This window comes from Grampus griseus (assembly GCF_964374135.1).
Source record: "Grampus griseus genome assembly, chromosome: 6".
NCBI classification, from domain to species: Eukaryota; Metazoa; Chordata; class Mammalia; order Artiodactyla; family Delphinidae; genus Grampus; species Grampus griseus.
In genome coordinates this window covers 31,644,054-31,661,134 of record NC_139000.1, presented here as the reverse complement: position 1 = coordinate 31,661,134, position 17,081 = coordinate 31,644,054, and the positions used below count along the sequence as shown (strand labels likewise).

At 36.2% G+C, this 17,081-nt stretch overlaps 1 protein-coding gene across 1 annotated transcript in view; it reads left to right on the top strand.

The window, feature by feature from the left end:
- The window catches only part of INVS (inversin), a 142,465-nt gene that overhangs the window by 1,374 nt on the left and 124,010 nt on the right, over positions 1–17,081 (top strand). The window contains 2 exon segments of the mRNA XM_082656550.1: positions 1,693–1,822; positions 12,105–12,271. Coding sequence (XP_082512676.1) covers positions 1,717–1,822; positions 12,105–12,271 — 273 coding nt within the window. The 5' untranslated portion in view covers positions 1,693–1,716.

Below are 17,081 nucleotides of genomic sequence, written 5' to 3'. Positions count from 1 at the left end.
TTAGTGAATACGATTTTCAATAAAGTTCTTCGTGAAAATGAAAAATGCCTTTTATTTGTACTTAAAACCGAACGAACTTTTTGGCCAACCCAATATATAACAGGTACAATTTTTAGTTTATTTTCAAAAGTTTTTTGTGATTCTTATGTGCATAAAACTCTGATTACCTAGAGTCTAAAGTGATAGGCATTAGAGTTCAGTACAGTGCCTAGCACATAGTTGGCACTCAACTTGTTGAATGATCAACTTGGTGCACCAATTTCATGTTTCATATTTTACAGAAAAGCAGAGCTGAGGCAGCCTAAGTGTTCACTCCATATTATTAACAGAACTGGATCTTGATCCCAAGTGCAATTACTCTTCTACCGTGTTTCCACCTCCACCCCTGTTTTGTAGCTTCTTTCAAGTCACTTTAATATAATCCTGCATATGACTGGTTTTTCTGACATGACAGACATGCTCAGACATGACAGAGTCTCTCAAAACGCCCATTTCTGCCAAGACGTTAACTCAGATTGTCAGCAGAATAAAGCCATGAAGAGCTGACTTTACCAAAATTAAGAAAATGCTTTCACTCTAAGGCAGAACTTGAACCAAAAATCTTCATCAATGACAGCCAAGTACTAGCTCATGAGTTGTGATAAATTTATTTTACAAAGCTCTCAGATCCTTGGGAGTCACAGAGATTGGAGTGTCAGTTTCTGGTAAAATCAGAAGAGGGCTTGCTTACCCTTATTGCAGATACTAACTGTAGCTAATTAACAGCTGCTCCCTTTAGATAGGTACGTATGCTCCACTTTGCCATGTTCCCCATGACTCCCCATGTTTCTTGCCCTTGTTACCTCCCTGATCCTTGTAGGCATTCAACTTTGGAACTTTGATATAGCATCTTTGCTTTAGGATGGAAGTTTAAGATCATTGATGAAACTACCCCTCTTTCCTTCCCATCAGATGCTTGAATTCTTCCTGCTGCATTTCTGACATAATCCAGCCTCTGCTTAAACACTCTTATGATAAGGAACTCACTATTTTCCTATGCAGCTAATGCATTTCTAGAAGGTTCTATCAAACCATATGAGACTACCAGTCAAAGCAAAATTTTTCCTTAATGAAAAATGGTTTATCCTAATGATGTGGTTTCCAAGTTAAGTTCCTAAGGTCAAGATCTCTAACTAGGTATATTTCCCTGGTGGACACAAGGGGAGAACAAATATAAATTCCTCCTTTTGTGGGCATAAGAGAAAGAATGAAGTACCTTCTAATTTAGTGCTTAAATCTAGGTAATTCTAACCTGACAATTAAGTTCACATCATACCTATTTTGTGGCTTGGTCATCACCTTTATTCCCAATATCAAGTCTAATATTTAGTATTATGTGGAATCAAATCACCTGTATTAACTTAGCAAGTCACTGTGACTTTTGGACCCTGTGTCTAATGTTAAATATTCAGCCTTTTTTTTTTTCTCAGCCCCTGAGAAGGGTCTTGAAGCATCTAATCCTTTCATTTTACAGATGAGCAACTTGTACAAGGGGTCACCTGATTTACTCCATTATGGCAATTCTAAGACTAGGACTGTAGACTTTTTGAATCCTGGTGAAATATTTCTAGTAAACCATGTTTATAACGTACCCATTTAGAACTGATGAGATGGATTTCCTACAGATACTTATTGGTTGCATCATCATTTCAGGTTGTTCCAGTTGTTGAGAAGACTATGAACAGGTCAGAGAACTTGTTCTTTCCTGGTTCCTCATTAGCATCCCAAGTTCATGCTGCTGCTATTAATGGAGATAAGGGTGCTCTTCACAAGCTTATCATAGGTAAGCTCCAAGCTCCCCTTAAGTACAGAAACTTTAAAAAGAACTCTTTGTCCTAAGGAAGTTTGTTAATCTTAGTCTTAATTTGCAATTTACTTACACATTTTAATGGAAATACATTATTGTTTATATTTGGTTTCAGGACTTGGACAAGAAAGAAATTAAGTCCTGAAACTTAAAAATACAGGTTAAGATTAGATGAAAAGTACTTGAGAAATATCTGTGTGTTTGGCATTGAATCTGGATGTGTACTTTAAGGTGCTAAGAGAATTAATTCATCTTTGTAACAGCAGAGATCTGGAATGAGATATTGGCTAGTGAGCTATAACTTTTAATATATACCCAAAGTACTAATGTTTACAAATAATTTTAACGATTTAAAAAAAATTTTAACATCTTTATTGGAGTGTAATTGCTTTACAATGGTGTGTTAGTTTCTGCTAATGATTTAAAATTGATTCAGTGTTCTCCTTATCGTTGATTCAATTGATTGATTGTGTTCAATTAAATTGATTGTGTTCACCCTATCTTATAGTGAGAGAAAGGTCCAATATGGAGGCTCTAGAAGAACTTTCTAGAGAAGTTCTAGAGAATAAAGTGAATAGGAGAAAGACAGTGGGTAAGAATATTCCAGAATTGTAAAAATCACAAATCCACATGTTTACAAGTCATTAGTCCCAAAGAAAAGAAATGAGATAAAAATTTCTGTTATTTGTAATCTCTATACATACCAGTGTCTAGTGACATTATGATTGACAACCTGGGCTTTAAAATCAAGTCAACACTACTTGAACTTCCATACCTATTCTTTCAGAATTTATTTTCGCCCTACATTTCCAGTTTCTCCAGGAACTACCCATGCACCCTAACTGCTGGCTAGGCTTTCTATTCCTCAGTATGCCATGAATTTTGTCTTTAGTTTTCTCTATACATCTGTCCCTTCTCCCCTTTTCTACCTTCTACCCCCTTACCTTCTTCTCTACTAAACAAACTCCAATTCATCTTCAAAGACAAAATTCTTTTACCACATTCTCTGTAAAGATTTCTCTTCTCTATCAGAGGTGTGATCCTCACATTACCTCAGCTGCCTACATTCAGTTACTGCTTGGAATTTGACATCTTCAGCCACCTCTGAATCACTCATTCAAACATCCACCATTCAACTAAAACTCTGTTAGTTCCAGCTCATTTGCTAATGAGAACAATAGTTTTTCAATGTCACTGAGACCCCCTATCCATTATCTTCTCCACTTTCGACCATCAGTCTCCTTCTGTCTTTACTTTCGTCCCTATTCAGTCCTGATTCCATGGTCTATTACTAAAATCCTTCCCTTGGAAAAAACTCCCTTTTCTTCTCACCTGTTACACCTGGCTGTTGCAAGCCCAGCTCTGGATGGACCTAATCCATCTACCTCTGCCAAGCCCTGAACAATTTAACCTGTCTGGAAGATTTGTAACACCCTAAATTTAAGACTACCCATTTCATAAAGGCACTCAACAGTCTCTGCTCATCATACTACATTTCTCCATAATTACTGTTCCATACCTTCTCACTCTACCAAAACTCTGCTGCTTCTCCCTCCGTCCCTTCTCTGCTAATGCTTTATGCTTCTTACCAAAAATGAAAACACTAAATAGGAACTCCCTCATCTTTCAGCCTGATATCTACAAATCAACCTACAGCTACACCCGTCGTCTTCTCTCTCCCTGCTAAAACAGAGCAAATATCCCTTTCTGTCAAAGATCAGTTTTTCCACACATACTCTGTATTATATTGCTTCCTATCTTCTCAGGGATCTTGTTCCATTTTTTTTAAACCTCTGATTACTATATCATCAACCTTTTCTTCTATTCTATATTCTTTTATCAACATTTAAACATGCTCTATTGTCTCCATTATTTAAAAATCCCTTCTCTGTTCCTTCATCCCCCTCAAGGTATTACCATATCGCTCAACTTTCCTTTGTGTAAGTGTATCAGTACATGGGCTAAACTGCTATAACAGTGACTTAAATAAGATAGAGGTATGTTTCATTCTCATAACAGTACAAAGGTAAGTGGGCAGCCTAGGGTGGATAAACATCTCTGCTTCATAAAATCGTCCAGGGATGCTGCTAGGGCTTAGCTTTGCCATTCTCAACATGTGGCTTCCATCTCTGGGTCAAAGGCAGATTCTTCCACTGTAGTCACAGCCCAGCCAGCAGGAAGCGGGAAGGAGAGAGTGCAGAATAGCAATTTGTCATTCTGGAAATGGGTGGACTTAGAGCCACACCTAGGACAAAAGAGGCTAAAAAAAAATCTCTCTCCCTGGATGGCATCATGCCCAGCTAAAACGCAGGGTGTTCAGTTCCCAAAAAGAAGAATGAGAGAACGGATATGGGGACAATTATCACCCTCTGTCACCAAAACCAAGCTTCTTGAGCCACCTGCACCTATTATCCCCACTTATTTATCTCAATCCATATTTTTCTGAAAGAAAATAAAACATGCTTTCTTATTTTGAAATATACATATAGTGAAGTCCATAGAACATAAATGTTCAGTTTAACAAATAAATATAAATCAAACATCCATGTAATCATCACTAGGTCAAAGAACAGAACACTGTTCCCCCAGAAACCCCACTGCATCCTTCCCTCCCCCTTGGACTAATTTGCTGTCTTGACGTTTACGGTAATAATTATATTGTAGTTTTACCACCTAGTTATATATCTTAAACACTATAGTTTAGCTTTGGCTTTTCTGGACTTTTTTGGCTAAATGTTCCATGTTTACTTGTACTAAAAATTGTGTACTCAATTATGTCACTTTCATGCTCAAAACTCTTTAATTGCTTCCCATTGTACCTGGAATAAAATTTAAAAGTGTACCTGTACCTCTTTCCCTCTCCAACCTCACATTTCACCACTCTCTTCCTAGAAAAACCTGCTTTATTTTCATTTCCCAAATCTGTAAGCCCTTTTCCATCTCAGGGCTTTTGCCTGAAATACTATTCTCCCCATTCTCTGTCTGACTGACCCTTACTCATTCTTCATATCTCAGCATTAAGGTCATTTATTCAAAGAGGCCTGCTCTGCCCATCCATTCTCAGTGAAATCTGTTCATCATGTCCTGTCTTGGAACTCTGCAGTTTTCCTTCACAGAATTTATCTCAGATTGTAATTCTGTGTGTATATGTATGACTATTTTAATGTCTCTCTCCTCTGTAAGCTAAGAGCCTCCATGAGTATAGACTAGGTCTGTTTAGTTCATCATTATATACACAAATTCCAGCACAGTGCTTGGCACATAGTAGCCACATGAGAAATATTTGTTGAAGGAGTAAATAAATATCATAATCATTCTTTAAGTATCTTTCCTCCCAAGAAGTCTATAATCATCTAGAGGGCTGAGATTAAATCTGAATTGAGTTGAATTGAACTGAGAGACAAGTTAGGACTAAATTCCATTGGAAAAAAAATTTATTTAAGTCAGAATTCCTCAAGAAAACATATCCTAAATAAATCTTTTATTATTTTAACATGAAATATAATCTTCAAAGGGAACAAAGTGTGCAGGATGTTGTAAATTCAAAACACTTATACAGGCTCAATCATATAAATTAATGTGTTACATAACAAAACTTGAAATATTCCTATAATTTTATATCCCCAAAGAAAAAATTCCTTAGAAACAAAGAAGCAATCATGATGTGAAACGAGTACAGAGCTGATAAATGTATTTATAAATTGGTCCCCTATGTTTTCTGTCATCTTGTCTAAGGAACCCCTTATTCATTAACTGACTTTGAGCTGTAACACTGTTCACCTTTTAAGAATTCTGCCATTTTTGTCTTCCGTGCAAAGACAATAATACCTTTGCTCTGTGGTATTTCCTAACATTTGTATATTCCTATCAAATAATGTGTTTTTTTTTAGTATTAAGGTACATCTTAAATTTCAATGTATCTTGTACCTTCTTTTATATAGCACGAGAGTGACTATCTCTAAATATATGCTATTTCTCTTTTCTAAACTAGTCACATAGTACTACAAATGAGATATATTTTTTCTTCAATCTTTGCTCACCAATTGCTCAGTGAATTCATTCACTTGAGCATTTTCTGTTTTCCCTTCTCCGTTTCCATGGAGAAGGATGTCGTGATGTGTTTGACTCCATGGAAACAGATGAGCATCTCTTTCTACATACACAACTAATTAAATCGAACACTTTCTGTGCTGCCCATTGTTCAGGAGGAGGAGTGAAGAGGCTTTCCCTGAATGAGACATCATTTTAGTAGCAATTCTTAGTGTTTAGTGTCGATGGATTAATGTTTTAACATAACTCATTACATCTAGATTCAGATGAATTAGGGCTCAGTCCTGGGCCCTAAAAACATAAACATACATAGTAAAATCCTTACATGCTATGACTATCATTTATATATAAGTAGATTTTTCTTGTAATATCCATCTCAAGTAATTTAATTGAATACCAGAGACATCGTTGATAATATATTCTAGTAGATTCATTTTAATACTAATGTAGTAGAAAGGTTATAGATTTAGAGTCAGATAAACCTGAGTCTTGAATTCTGGCTTTGTCATTTATCAGTTATATTACCTTGGCTTGAACCACTTAATCTTTTTGAGCCCTCAGTTTCCTCATCTGTAAACTATAGATTATAACACTTTGCCTGTGGGACAGTTAAATTAGATAATGACTGTAAAATATCTAGCATCGCACCTGACACATTGTAGACAATAAATAGAACCTTATTACTATTATTATATCAGGTTGGATTTCCTGTAAAAGAATCCAATCTTACATAGTTTCAGAAATGTCTCAAAATGAAAAAGCTCTAAATGCTAAGAAAAAAAATGATACTGCTTTCTTTGTGAAAACCAAACAAAATAACTTGTAAATATTCACTGTGTAATGATGGTTCCTGGCATTACTGCTAACAGTGTTTGGGGCATTTGCAGTGGCGAAGTGACCACGCAGCACCATTTCTGATTCTACTACAACTTTTGTTGGCCTGTCCATGTTCTACACTAATATAAATCTCTCTGAATCATTGTCTCTCTTTGTTTATAACATCTCCCAACACAGTAGTTGGGTGTGGCAAGGAGCCTCGTAAGTGGTAGAGCAGTGACATTATTTCAGGTTCCTTCTTCCTTTACTTCAACCCTGTCACTGAGGGTTAGGGTCATTGAATGTTTTATAAATGCTTGCTTATATACATGTATTTACAAATATACTTACATACATATGCATCCATACTAATAATAGCAATAAAATGAGCCAAGATTCATAAAGTTATGTTATACAAGCACTGTGTTAAGCATTTTGTAACTTATGAACTCATTTAATAGGAAGACACCACAAAGAGTTTGGGGTACTCTCATTTCCCTCATTTCATAGGTCAGGAAACTGAGATGCAGACAGATTAAGTAACTTGTCTAATAAGTAACAGAACTGAGATTGAAGCCTGCAAGACTGATTGTAAAGCCCGTGCTTTTAACTACTAACATATGGGACCTCCATGTGTGGGTGGATATGTCTAGTATACATGCACATTCGTATGTATGAGTACATAGAGAATGAGAAAGACAAGAAAGATGATTAGGTCTAAACCTTGACAGATGAAATTCATGGTTATCTAGTTGGAACTTTTCTGAATTTTTTTTGTGCTATGAGCCCTTTTGGCAATCTGGTGAACTTCATGGACCCCTTCTCAGAAATATATATTTTAAGAGCTTAAATATAATATAATAAGAATCCAAAGAAAATCAGCTGTATTGAAATACAGTTATCAAAGTATTTTCAAATTATGATGTAGCAATATACTTGCAGTCATTTTTTTAACGCAGTAAATAGCAAGATCTAGTGGCAGATCTCACAACTATGATAATTTCAAAGTAGCAATGAGTGTAAATGATATTTAAGATACCTCAACAATGATAATGAGATGTGTAAAAATATTTTCTAAAATCTCAAGTACCCTCAAAATATAATATGTCCCATGTTATTATTATTATTCTCATTTTAAATTAGGACACTGAGACTCAGAAGTTAAGCAGTTTAGTTGCATAGTTAATAACTGCAAGGTTGAAACTCAAACCAAGTCATTGGATTATGAATCCTATCTTCTTTCCATTGTTCACGTGTTGCCTCTATTACAATAAGCAGATATTTTTAAATGACCACAGATGATGGTGACAATATGAAAGGTGTGAAGAAGTAGATGAAAACAGATAAATGCATCTTTGATGCCACACAAAGGTAACATTTTAGAACAGACAAATAAGATATCAGTAGAGAATGCTGGATTTACTTGTGTTGGACAGTATGGCACCATAGCTATTGTGTAGAGTGTCACAACTGTCACTACAAGTGACAGTTATTCCTCTAACTGCTAGAGCTGGAGCTCTGGTTTCTACACATACATACAGAGACTCTTCTGCTTCAACTAGCCTTAAAATAACCGAATGCAGCAGAGCAATCATGGTTCCACCTCAGCTTTCTGATCTATGTTCAGACTGAGCACAAGCAGAATGCCAACCCCCGTTGGTCATGGATTAGAGGCTACCTCCACAGTTGCCAGAACAATTAAAACAACACAGCACACTAGCCAGCTGCATCCTATATTAGCTGTTCCTGACAGGAATGCAAATTTAAATGCACTGCCATCCAGTGAATATTAGTTTACATCATAAGCCCCACATGTGTATAACATGTTGCAGTTACCAGACACAAACGATAAATCATTTAATTCATTCATCAAAATAAGCTATGGTGGAGACTGGACAGGTATTGGCTGAATGTTGTTAACTGAGGAAATGAAGGAAGGGAGTAGGGTAGCTAGATAAAGAAGCAGGCCTTTCTCAGTTACTCTCGTTCAGGAAGCTCAGAACTTAATGGGACACTCACCACTCAGAAACTAGCCATAGAACCACTATCCCCCTAAAAGCAACTCAAAACAGGACCCAGGTGAGAGTAAGTGCTGCTTTTTCTAATTATGACTAGGGGATACATGCTTTCAGCTACCTCAGATGCAGAAATTTTCCTTATAGGCACAACATATTGGATGGTGGTGACATAACCCAATTAAATCTGTTGGGAAGTATAAATACCCGTTACACAAAAGCAAAGTATGTCAGGGATTGAAGAGAAGGCTTGAAGTTTCCCTGTATCTTACAGCCGACTTGGTAAGAGTGGAGCAACCAGTGTCTTGGGAGGTAGAGTGACCTATTATCCCTGTGGTTCTGACTCCACTTTGGCCCTGAGAAACCTAATCAGTTAGGATTGTCCCAATGTGTGATGATTGCCTCCATTTATCACATGTGTTCTTGTGACCACAGGTCCTAAATCCTCTCCTTTACTCAAGCTTCCAAGGAAGAATCTCACTGGATTTAACATTTCTTAAATGTTTTTAATAGTCCATTTTAATGTGTATGTAGCGGAGTGTTTTGTAACAGCTTTATTGAGATTCACCATACCAACATACCATACAATTCACCAATTTAAAGTGTGCAATTTAGTAGTTTTTGTATATTCACAGAGTTGTGTTGTACAAACATCACCATAATTGATTTTATTTCATTAGCCCCCAAAAAAACCCTGTACCCTTTAGCTACGACCCCTCAAACACTCCTCTTTTCTCCCTACTCCTGACCCTATGCAAGCACTAGATATAAAATTCTGGGTTGACAGTTCTTCCCCCTCCCAGCAACACTTGAAAAATGTTGTGCTATTGCCTTATGGCCTCCATAGTTTCTTATGAGAAATACACTGTAATTTGAATTTAGTTTCTAGAAATTTGATTTTGATTGACTCAGTATGGATTTCTTTGGGTTTATTTTGTTTGAGCTTTGTTCAACTTCTTAAATTTGTAGGTTTGTGTCTTTCACCAAATGTGGGACATTTCTAACCATTATTCCTTCAAATATGTTTTCAGCCCTTCATTCTTTTTCCTCTCTTTCTGGGACTCTGATGATATAAATGGTAGAAACTTTGTTATTATCCCACAGAGCCCTGAGACTCTGTTGATTCTTTTTGTTTCTATCAGTTGTTCAGACTGAATAATTTCTATTGGTCTGTCATCAAGTTCAGTGATTCTTTCCTCTGTCATTTCCATTACGCTATTGTGCCTATTAGGTGAGATTTTTATTTTGGTTATTTTATTTGGTTTTTTCCTTTTTTTTTTGGCTGCATTGGGTCTTTTGCTGTGTGCAGGCTTAGTTACAGCAAGTGGGGGCTACTGTTCATTGCAGTGCATGGGCTTCTTATTGCAGTGGCTTCTCTTGTTGTGGAGCATGGGCTCTGGGCATGTGGGTTTCAGTAGTTGTGGTGCAGAGACTCAGTAGTTGTGGTATTCAGGCTCTGTAGTTGTGGCTCACGGGCTCTAGAGCACAGGCTCAGTAGTTGTGGTATATGGGCTTAGTTGTTCCGCATCATGTGGGATCTTCCCGGACCAGGGCTTGAACCTGTGTCTCCTGCGTTGGCAGGCAGATTCCTAACCACTGTGCTACCAGGGAAGTCTGGTTTTTTACTTATTTTTAAACATTTATTATTCTAAATTTTTCACTGGGTTCATCTTTGTATTTTCTCTCTTTGCTGAGACTTTGGATTTTTCCATTTGTTTCAAGAGCATTCATAGTTGCTCGTCAGAGCATTTTTATGACCATTGCTTTAAAATCTTTGTCAGATAATTCTAATATCTGTATCATCGCAGTTTTGGAGCCTGCTGATTGTGTTTTCTTGTTTAATATTTTCCTGGTATTTGGTTTGTCTAGTAATTTTGGATTATATCTTGGACATTTTGTGTATTATCTTATGAGACTCTGGATCCTACTTTAAATCTCCTATTTTAGTACACTGACAATCTGTTTAGGTTTAGAATGAACATTTTGGTCCAATTTTGTAGACTGTGGTTCAAATGTCAAGTTAGCTTTGAGAGCTCTTGTGAGTTATTTTCTGGTCTGCCCCATTTTTGTGCTACCCAGGCCAATTTAGAACCTAGGAAGTATCCCACCAAGAGTACCATTCTCAAAGCTTTTGCTATTTTGACTCTGGTCAGTTTCACATATGGGCTGCTCAGTTATCCATGGCATCATGCACTGATTTAAAGAATTGCTTTCTCTAGCTTCCTCCTCTCCATAACCTTTCCCCACTCTCTAGTTGGGAAGGGGTAAGATACCACCTTGTTGCCATCCTTTGCCTAATTCAGGGCACAATGCTTCATAGGGCTCCTCCCCACAGTCTCTGCAATATCCATTGGAGAGGAAAAGAGGTACAATTTGTTTGGTTGTATGTGCTTTTTTTTTTTTTTTGCAGTACGCGGGCCTCTCACTGTTGTGGCCTCTGCCGTTTGCGGAGCACAGGCTCCAGACGCGCAGGCTCAGCGGCCATGGTTCACGGGCCCAGCCGCTCCACGGCATGTGGGATCTTCCCGGACTGGGGCACAAACCCGTGTCCCCTGCATCGTCAGGCAGACTCTCAACCACTGCACCACCAGGGAAGCCCTGTCGTATGTGCTTTGAGTAGCAGAAGTATAGTCAAAAGAGTTCACTCCTGCAGAGCTACTCCCTTCCCAATATTTTGACTGGAGAGAGCAGGCTTCTTGGGGAATTTTGTGTATGTGCCCACTGGTATTTCTGATGAGCTACTTTAGCACCCAGGCTGGCTTTATATAGGAGGCAAAAAATAAATAAATAAATCAGGGAACGCAATAGCAGGTTGTTCCTGAAGTTTCATAGTTCCCTAACCAATTTGCCTTCTTTTCGCCACCTTTCATTTATTTTGCCTGGGGTGTTTAGTTTTAAGTAGCAGGAGGATCATGATAGTATGCATTTGCTCCATATTGTCTAAAACAGGAAGCGAACCATGATTCATTTTTGTAGATCTCAAAAACATACCACAATGCCTAGTGTATGATCTACACTAAGTATTTTTTCACAAAAGGAGTAAGGGAGGAAAAAAATAACCTCACATCTCAAAATGTTATTTAGTATGACAGAGTTGTTAAGAACATACCCTTTAAAGTCAACAATCAATTTGAATTTTAGCTTCACCACCTACTGTTATTGTAATGTGTACAAGTTACCTAACTTCTCTAAGTGTAAGTTTCCTATACTATAGGGACAGTAATATCTATCTCATAGGGTGAGTAAAAATGAGATAATATATTTAATGCATTTACCACAGTACTTGATAAGAAACAGCTAGTAAATATAGTTCATAGTTATATTAGTAATAAAAACAATAATTATCAAATATCACTATCTGTTTCTTATCCTCCTAGGAAATTCTGCCGTTAAAGACAAAGAAGATCAATTTGGGAGAACACCACTTATGTATTGTGTGTTGGCTGACAGACTGGATTGTGCAGATACTCTCCTGAAGGCAGGAGCAGATGTTAATAAAACTGACCATAGCCAGAGAACAGCCCTCCATCTTGCAGCTCAAAAGGTGAGAAGTAAAACTACCGTGAAGAGTAAACCTTTTCTGTGGTATTTGTTAATTGATTAATGGAACTGTGAGATGGACAGATGGTAAAGAAATCACAGGCATATAACTCGTAGTTTCATATGTTTTCTCTAAAAGCTGTAATCTTTAAACTGCAGAGAGTAAGCACAGATAACCATCAGTGGCTGCTTTCACTTATCCAAGTTCCTCCAGCGATGAAATTTATTTTCTGATCTAAAGTTCAGTTGGGAAAAAGGAAATAAAATTATATGTATTAATATGATTAAACTATATTACAAATCAATTTATGCATGAGAAAAGGCAAAGAAAAAAAGAAAACCACCACACACTAAATTGTCAATAGTGGTTGGATTTGGGAATTCGCTGGCGATCCAGTGGCTAGGACTCCACGCTTCCATTGCAGGGGGCATGGGTTCGATCCCTGGTTGGGGAACTAAGGTCCTGCAAGCTGTGCGGTACGGCCAAAATATATATATATGAAATGTATATATATCTCAGTAGTGGTTGAGTTTAAATATTGGGAAGATATATGAATTTTGGTACTTTTCATTGTTTAAAATGTTTTCCTTAATGCATGTTACTTTTACAATAAAAAGTTGTAGTTGCCCATAAACTATGTGGCATTAGGGAGCATAAAAGAAATTTATTTTCTGAAATGTATTTTCAAATTTTTAAAAATCTAAATGTATATTGCTAGTATAAATGATTTCAAGTTTTTAAAGGCTTGTTAAGAGCTCAGTTTTTTAGGATTAAACATATCAAAAAACAACAAAATGGGAAGCTTCTAAATTTATTTGAACTTATTTATCTGAAAATGATTTTTCTCACCATAAAATTTTGGTCTATAAAATATAGTTCCAGTGCCTGATATTTTTCTCTTTGTTATTTTAGACTTATGTATTTTGAGAATAAAAAGCAATGAAAATTAGTTAGATCCAGCAGAAACTATTAGAGTTATTTCCCATTAAAAAATGTGAACCAGATATAGCTGATTAATTGAGGGGTTAGAAAAATACCTTTTCATTAGTTGAAAGCATAAAAAGAGACTGACATTAAGATATACTTCTGAATATGCTAGTTATATGCTCTTATCAGTTAGGTCTGTCAGGTTATTTCCAAAGTTATTGCTCTTGAATTTGCTTTTCATTACAGTAATTTTTTTAAAAATCTCTCATTTTCAATCTCAGTTTTAACTACTGCTCAGGTATTTAAACCTTTCACCTAGGCTTGTCAGCTGTTAAAATTATTTACTAAGGAAGTGTAACTCTATTTAACTTGTTATCATAAAAAAGTAAACATTTCAGATTGGGAATAGCCCCACTACTAAGAATTTGACACACTTTAGATTTTTTCATTGTGATTCACTTAGGTTTAAAACTCAACTTTAAAAATGTAAGTTGGGGGAAACTAACTGCACATCAAGTGGATCATGTGAGGAAAGAAAAAGAATTTAAGTTGATGATCCAACAGTATGACATTTTTGTAGAGGTATAATGTGAAAAAGGTTGAGAGAAGGGGAGAGCACAACCAGACACGTGAGCTGCTAAATCTCTCTGTGAGATGCAGTGCATTGCTTCTGTTTGCTTTTTGTTTCTCCTTTATTTTTTTAGCAGTGATTTCTTTAGTGTCAAAGAATAAATAGAACTGTGATTTACGTGTCACAGTTTACATAGCTGATCTCATAAGTAACAAGTTTCATGTTCTTTCAGCTATCTGATAATTATGAGTTTCCCCATCTCTGTGTTCCTGTTTGTATTTGCATGTTTGCCAAAAGCCGTAATATACCTTTAAGCTATACTAGCAGTAGAATTTCTAGAACAAGGGTGATAATCATTCTTTAATACTCCGCTCTGTCCAGATCAAACCTGGGTATTGTGTTTGGTTTTGTGCTTCATGCAAAAGCACCATGATTAAGAAATCAGAGGTAGTATACTTCAGGCAGGGATAAGATGGTGGACGACCTGGAAATAATTTTCAAAAATAGTTGGAGATGATATGTCCCAGCTCTGTAGCCCACCCTGCCTCTAAGCAGACACAAACACAGATTCTCTTAGAAAAAATATCTTCACCTTTAACTTCCAGGATTCCCCCATATTAAAACAGACCAAACATGATCTCACAGTGAAAGATCACCAAACACATGAGCAATCAATCTACCATGAAGGAGAGTCAGCTGAAACAATAAACAGATTTCTATCAAAAACATCAGATATTGGCACCATTAGAAACACAATATAAATTAACCATTGATGGAACATTTAAAGATATAAAAGAAGAAATCACAAAAAGGAGCAGCCAACCCGAGACTTTCATGACTAGGCATAAGTTCTCACCATGACCACCTATTTTAGAACAGCTCATCTGCCAAACACATCTGAAAACTGAACAAAACATATTGTTTGAAGGCGCTGGGAGCGGTCAGCATAGGCAGGATGATTCAGAGAAGGGAAGCACATGAAATTAGCTCCGCATTTATCCTGGCTTTTTCCTTCAAGGCATTTTCTAAATTGGAAAGCAAAAGAATACAACCCTAGCAGGAAGCAGGATTCTTAGTCAGCTGGGGAAACCCAGGTGTAGTTTGGTGTTAGCAGTAGCTGGAACTTGAAGGGCAAACTCCTGAAGAGAAGGAAGCCAAAAACCTGAGTACAGATTCCTCGCAAGTCATTAGCAGTTGCCTAAACTCTGCTTGTATAGGGTAAGGCTCTAAGAAACCTAGCAGTAAACAACAGCTGGTAGACTAAACAGAGCTAAGCAGAGATTGTTTTTACGTTATCCTATATTTTCTTTTCTACTTAAATCTTTTAATACATAACAAATTGATTTTTGTGTAGGGATCCATTCTCATTTTAAAACATATGAATAACTAATTTTCCCAGGACAACCTAGCTCATTAATGTTTAGCTGTTTAGTACCTGCTGTGTGCCAGTGCCAGACTTTTGTACTATGCACTTCCTATGTCTTTTTTTTAATTACATTTTTTAAATGAAGGGTCCTGAATTCTAGGGAGCTGCTTAGGAAATTTAAGAATGGAAGTTGCATGGTCAAATTATTTTAGGGAGACAAATATGGCAACTAAAGCTACTTTGGAAGAGGACAAGAATGGAGGTACATAGAAATCTATTACAGTTCAGGCCAATGGAGAGGAACAGTTGGATCCAATAGATACATTGTGGAGGTAGAACTGTTCATTCAATAAGTAGTTGCCAAGTGTCTATTGTGTATCATGATTATACATCTAGAGAGAATATTAAAAAATGAATCATATGTCTGCTATAAATAAGTACTGTCAGTACCGATCCCTATTAAACTTCACATCCCTTTGTTTAGTGAACCTCTCTGATATTTTGGATATCAAATATTCTTGTAAAGTATTGTCTATCGCACTTAATTCTGTTGTCTGTGAACTCAGAAGTGTGCTATTTATGTAACATCAATATTCATGTATACGTGCATGCATGCATTCATTCAACATATGTTAAAACTGTTACTGTGCAACAGGCACTGTGCTAGGTCTTGGAATGCAAAGATGAAAGACATGATTCCTACTCTTAAGTTGCTTACAAAGACCATAGATAAAGATATTAAGTGATAATTAAAGTTGGTCTATCTACTGTAAGGTATGTATACCTATGTGTGATATTAATATACCTAAGTGTTTTATAAAATATCAACAGCCATAACATGTAAACAGCATTGTTATTATTACTGACCCAAAGATCAACCATTCTCATATATTATTTATTATGGTTTTGTGTTTTTTGTGATAGTGAACTATATTATGCCATCTTAGATTGATTAGTAAGAAAAATTCACGTTCGCGTAGCATTTTGTCTGTGTTTCTACTAGAGCCCCACTATCTTGTATGTACTTGCCTCTTTCCCACTACATTGGAGCTCCAGGAGGACACTTGTTTTATTTATTTTTGAATCCCCCAGAATCTAACACAGTGTCTGATATGTCTTCGTTGAACAAATGAATACATTTTATGTTACTTATATAGAAAGTCATTATGAATACAAATGCTAGACATTTTGTTTATTAGAAACATTTATCCAGTTTCAAAATACATATATAGGAAAAACTTACTGAACTGTGTTGATTGACTTAGTTATTTTGACACATATTCACTTTTCTGGAAACAAATTGCTGTTAGTCCAAGCAGCTAAGGAAATGATACCCATGAGATTAAAATTAATCTCAATATACTGAACATCTGTACCTAATTTGTTTTTCATTTAGTACCCTCAGTTTAATCTAAGAAAGCAATCAGTCATGCCTTTTCTGGGTTTCTCACAAAAGATATCTAATTGTTAGAAATGTTTTGCTCCTGGGAAGCTACTATTTCTCTGACTTCCACAGATACATTTATTTGTTGATAAGGATAAAAAAAAAAAAAAAGCTTTAGCAATCTCACTAAATTTTAATAGTTACGCATTTTTAATCTTCCAGGAAGTTATTAATTTGGCTTCAAGAAGATTGACTACCCACTTTGAAAAAATATATCATGTTAAACACAAAAATTAAAGAAGCTTCAGGTTGTGGTTGGGTTGTTTTTTCTTTTTTGGTTTACAGAGAGAATTCTCATTCATCTATGAAAATTAAATATTAATTTTCAGTTTTAAAAATATGTTGTTTCCATGTTAATGACTTATAAAAAGTAAAGGAGAAGAGTAGAATACCTCCGAAACTTTTCTGGAAAACTTAATACCACCTAACAGTATTTGGTTTCCTTATCTTACACGTACTCAACACTTAAACACCAAACAACCCCTACCTGGTCCCCTTCAACTCT